We start from the raw sequence: 5,634 nt of genomic DNA on the forward strand, positions 1-5,634 counted from the left end.
TAGTTACCATAACTACAGTTGTGGACCTTGTTACCATAACTACTGTTGTGGACCTTTTTACAATAAAATATTGTTAGGAGTTACTCCTACTCATAATGCTAATTTCAGAAATGAAATAAAATTTGTGACTGGCAGTTCTGCTAAAGCAAATTCTGCTTTAAATAGAACATAATTGTCCACACCGTTCCCATACTGAACCTGAAAGAAAAATCGCTGTTTCTAGATGATTTTGTTTCATCGTTATTCAGCAGGATAAGGACAATAATGATAACGATCTGGCAATGAATTAATTTGTAGTATTATTGGCATAATATTTATACATCATTCCAGACATTCATTTTGAAATAAAGCATATAAAAAATGTATTAATCATATTTGTTTGTTCAATACAACAAAAACGAAAATAACAAATAGTGAAACAAAAATGTGAAAAAAATATTCGTAAAGATATACCAATTTTGCGCAAGCAGGAAAAAGGTCCGTCGTTGCAGAAGCACTTGTCTCCATGAATGTGTAATCGTTTGTTCACATTATTATTATTATGAATATATGTAAAAAGAAAGTAGATGTATTCGTTGTCAATTATTACAAATATAAAAATAAAAAATATTTGGACAAGAAGAGGTTCTCTGAGACAATATGGTGGAAAATAAAAAATAAAATTGCACACAATATTGGAACTGATGAAGATATTTGTTCCATAAAGTTCACTATCACTGGTACCACAAGTTGTCGTTGAAACAAAACAATTTAGCACTCACTGCCTTCAGTATGCAATCTCTCCACCCCATGGCCTGTAAGGTTTCACACCACTCATTTGATTGTTGTACGAGTTCGAATTATTCTCAGACATCACTGAATTGACGTTTAATGATATAGGAAACTGTGAGTGTAGCTGGGGTGGAAGAGAAGGGATGAAATTTGATGAAGATTGCTGACTTGATGATGTGTTCATGGAGGACATCTCTGAAGACCCCGACATATTTGTCGCAGTTGTCGCAATTGGATGACGCATATGAGAAGGTAGAGATGAGGAATTATCCGATTGATTTAAGCGTGGTTCCGATATGAATGCCACAGAAGATAATCCAGAATGTCCTGAATGTGACGACAATGTGTGTTCTGTTTGTGTGGAATGTGGCGGAAGCATTGCTGGCACAGAAGACATCGAACCACTGTTGTACTGTGGATTTATGGAATTTATTGCAGGATGAGAAGGCATGGAATTCCAAGACGAATTCTGGTACGATGCCTTTGCAGCGGCTTCTCGTTGTGCAGAATAACACTGTAGATGACTCAAAAGACGTAACCTCATTGGATCTTGTAGATCAATCCCTTCCACAGTGACCAGGTATCGGGCAACTTCAGCAGCACACTCTCTAAAGCCAACTGCTCTATAATCCATAGCAAGTTCATGTGGGTCAGGGTAATTGTATCCATCGATTCCTAAATTAAAAGTTGTAAATCCATTATGGTATGCATGAGATTACATATCTGAACTGATGTCAACACTGTCAAATATTTGGTAAAGGACTAATGCAGACAGGTCGTAATGGAAAAAGAAATGCCAAGTAGAACTGTAACCAATACGTTATGTCCATTAAATTGTCCACCCACCCCCATACACGAATAATTTCAACGAACCTAAAACATAAAAGAACACACACACACACACACACACACAATTCAAGGAAAATGCATTTCTACTAACGTTTATGATATCAGTTTAATGTCGAAGAATCACAATGGGTGAGAGCTGGATGCAGTATTCGCCTAAAACAGGCTAGATAAAACAAAAAGAGAGGAGAAAAGGGGTCAGACTGAACCCGTATGATACATAGTATTTTTATTTACTGATGCACTGTGCATTTGTTATTTATACTCCGTATATCATTACTTTTACGACCTTTCCCTTTACAAAGATTACCCCAAATTTAATATGTCAGATAAACCTGGTTGCTTTAGTGTTACATTGGTCACGAGTTTTAAACCAGGATAATGTCTACTTATTTTGTATCATATTTTATCTCTCACTTTGAAATCTCTATCCACAATACTCCTGTGATAAAATATTCTACGGTTCACTTTGAAATATAAGTCCTTAACCATCCCGTGATAAAAACATTTTACCGGTCACTTTGAAATCTATATATACCCCAGTGATAAAACATTCTACAGGTCACTTAGAAATCTCTGTTCACTGTACTCCCGTGATAAAAACATTCTACCGGTCGCTTTGAAATATATTTCCACAATACTCCCGTGATAAAAACATTCTGCCGGTCGCTTTGAAATCTCTTTCTACAATACTCCAGTGATAATACATACTACTACCATCCACTTTGATATATCTATTCACAATATACTCGTGATAAAAAACATTATATCGGTCACTTTGAAATATATTTCCACAACACTCCCGTGATAAAAACATTCTGCCGGTCACTGTGAAATATCTATCCACTATACTCCCGTGATAAAAAAACATTCTACCGGTGGCTTTGAAATCCCTTTCCACAATACTCAAGTGATAATACATTCTACTACCATCCACTTTGGTATATCTATTCACAATATACTCGTGATAAAAATATTATATCGGTCACTTTGAAATATATTTCCACAGTACTCCCGTGATAAAAACATTATATCGGTCACTTTGAAATATATTTCCACAATACTCCCGTGATAAAAACATTATATCGGTCACTTTGAAATATATTTCCACAATACTCCCGTGATAAAAACATTCTACCGGTCGCTTTGAAATATATTTCCACAATGCTCCCGTGATAAAAACATTCTACCGTGATAAAAAACATTATATCGGTCACTTTGAAATATATTTCCACAACACTCCCGTGATAAAAACATTCTACCGGTCACTGTGAAATATCTATCCACTATACTCCCGTGATAAAAACATTCTACCGGTCAATGTGAAATCTCTATCCACAATACTCATGTGATAAAAATAGTATACCGGCCACTTTAAAATGTCAATGTTCCAATGAGAAAACATTCAGCAATTAAAAGAAAAACCTTTGTCCAAGTTTCTGGTAAGAAAATAAGTTAAGCATCTTCTAACATACAGCTAGGGTGGGGATCCTAAGACGCCCTTCTAATTGGGTTTGAGGCCACTCAAGGTCTATTCAAGTTAATAGAGCCGAAGAGGGGCCCCGAGTGGCCAATCAGTCTAAAGTGCACGCCATTACGGATCACTGCCATCTCGCTTCTGTCTGCGTGGGTTCGAGTCTCGGGCTCAGCCAGTGTGGGTATGTGAGAAAGCTTGCCGGTAGCTTCTCGTGTGTCAGTGGTTCTTTACCGGGTTTTCCAAGGTTGTTCCTCCACCATTAATACTGGCCGCCATGGATAGTTTGTCGTGTGCTGAAAATGGCGTTAAACCCTACAACAACAACATCAACAAAGCCGAATAAATTTTTCAGCGGCTAAAACAAGGTGAAGATTTATATTAATTTCCTAATAGGAGTGCATAAAAATCCTTCTAAGATATAGAGTACTATCAGAAGAGAGTTCACTGCGCTTAAAAGGCATTGACAGACGACCACCGACTTGTTCCGACTAGTAGCCCTGACAACCAACCACCGACTTGTCCCGACTAGTAGCCCTGACAACCAACCACCGACTTGTCCCGACTAGTAGCCCTGACAACCAACCACCAACCTGTCCTGAGTAGCGACATGTACAGCCAACCACTGTTCTACCATGACTAGTGACCCACGTCTTACACTAACTAGTGAACTGGAACAATTATAAGTCTTACCTTTAGAATGAAGAAACTTTAGATGATCTACTGTCATTTGCAGGATTTCAGCTTTCTCGAGTTTGGAAGAACCCTGAATTTTAAAAAATATAGTACATATCATCAAAATTCCTGACCAAAAAATATATGATAGCAACTTGTAAATAAATTTGAAAATTTAATCTAAGTATATTTAACCCTGATCATATATGTGGCTCATTTTACAACATTTCAATTTAAGGTAAATAGCCTTAACATTTTGTATTTATTAAATATATTCTTTTAGATTTTGGGTTTTTTTCTTTCTTCTTTTCTATAGAAAGATCAACCTATGCATGATTTGAAAATAACAAATATGTATTCAAACTGAATAATAATAATAATAATAATAATATTATTATTATTATTATTACCTGTTTTTTTTCAAAGGCTGAAGGTACAAGACGTCTCAGTTCTGAAAGACTTGCGTTGATACGATCCCTCCTCCGCTTTTCAATAACCTACGAGGATGTAATATTTAGCACGTGATCAGATCCTTAGTTTCAAAATGAAAAATTAAATTGAATTTCTTTATGATTCAAGAATACAAACCTCTAAAATTTGAACAGTTCCATGTCGTGCACACACGAATTCAGTCTTTCATTTTATTAGATAACAAAGGAAAAAATTGTATCAGAAAATAATTTAACAGAAATACGATGAACACCGTTGCGCTTTCATTGCCACTTTTTAAAAAAAAATTACTGCAAAATTACAGTCTTCAATATATGAAAGATAAAATGATAATAGATGAGTACATATAAAATAAATAATTATATGCAACACAGATAAGAGAATTAATAATAATAATAATAATAATAATATCCTCTTTGAATTCAATTAAATTTTAAAAGACACGTAAGTCACCCCTTTTCTCTTTTTCCTATCCGTAATCTGAAACTTTGGGAGGGTGACCTGACAAAATAGGAAACTGATTAAACATTGACGGAAGAAGAACAAAAATCAGAATATTTTGTGCAAACCATTTACGTCAATATACATTTGATAGGTGTATGCTTTCGTTAACAGTTGACCCGAAATATGTTCCAAGACTACTACTTCAATGTGTTTACAAGACTAATGCTTAAATATGCTTCCAGGACTAATGCTTAAATATGCTTCCAGGACTACTACTTCAGTATGCTTCCATGACTATTACTTAGGCAAAATACGAATTTAATATAAATGTTACTAATTTTAAAAGTGCGTTTACTTTACCAGAGAACTAATATATCCAAAACTGAACACTCCACTCATTTTCGATGGACGCAAATACGTATCATGAAATGATCTGAAAGTCAGGCTGAAAAATAATCGGGAAATAACAGCTCGTTTCGCCTATATACCTATATCGCTTTGCTGTTTTTGCACGTGCCGTGTGAACGGTCCATCATCCGGCCCAACATACACATCGGGTGTCCCTCTCGTACGGCTCCCTGCACTATTCCTGTGCGTACTTACCCAGGCTTGAGCTGGTCGTCAAACACATCATCATTATCGCTTTCACTGAGACTTCTCTTCATTCTGTGCAAACGGAAGACAAACTTTTTCTAAAACGATGAGCGAACGGATGTCAGGTTTTCCTGAACGGCCGTCAGTACTAGTCTGTCATACTTTCCCACGCTGTTTGAGATAAAAATTAGTCGATTTAATTGTTAGGCTCCACCCTCTTGATCTTAATTTCGTATAACTGACACGATCGCAGTAAGCTTCTGCAGTTTAATTGGCTAAGGCTGCCTCGACTGTATGAATGGTGAAGGTACGCGTGACATGCGTCTGTTTATATTTGACAAGAAGCGTCTATTTTCTGATTTCTTTTTAAAAACTTCATT

At 36.0% G+C, this 5,634-nt stretch overlaps 1 protein-coding gene across 1 annotated transcript; it reads right to left on the reverse strand.

The window, feature by feature from the left end:
- Positions 1-384: 384 nt before the first annotated feature.
- On the reverse strand, positions 385-5,434 carry LOC149787058 (hairy/enhancer-of-split related with YRPW motif protein-like). The gene is given in 6 exon segments (XM_089978333.1): positions 385-1,446; positions 3,785-3,860; positions 4,183-4,263; positions 4,670-4,701; positions 4,704-4,717; positions 5,264-5,434. Coding segments are annotated over 6 exon segments (945 nt in total). The 5' UTR covers positions 5,326-5,434; the 3' UTR covers positions 385-766.
- Positions 5,435-5,634: the final 200 nt, after the last annotated feature.

The sequence above is a fragment of the Sinohyriopsis cumingii genome, chromosome 12 (assembly GCF_028554795.1).
Source record: "Sinohyriopsis cumingii isolate HCF-2022 chromosome 12, ASM2855479v2, whole genome shotgun sequence".
Taxonomy (NCBI): Eukaryota; Metazoa; Mollusca; class Bivalvia; order Unionida; family Unionidae; genus Sinohyriopsis; species Sinohyriopsis cumingii.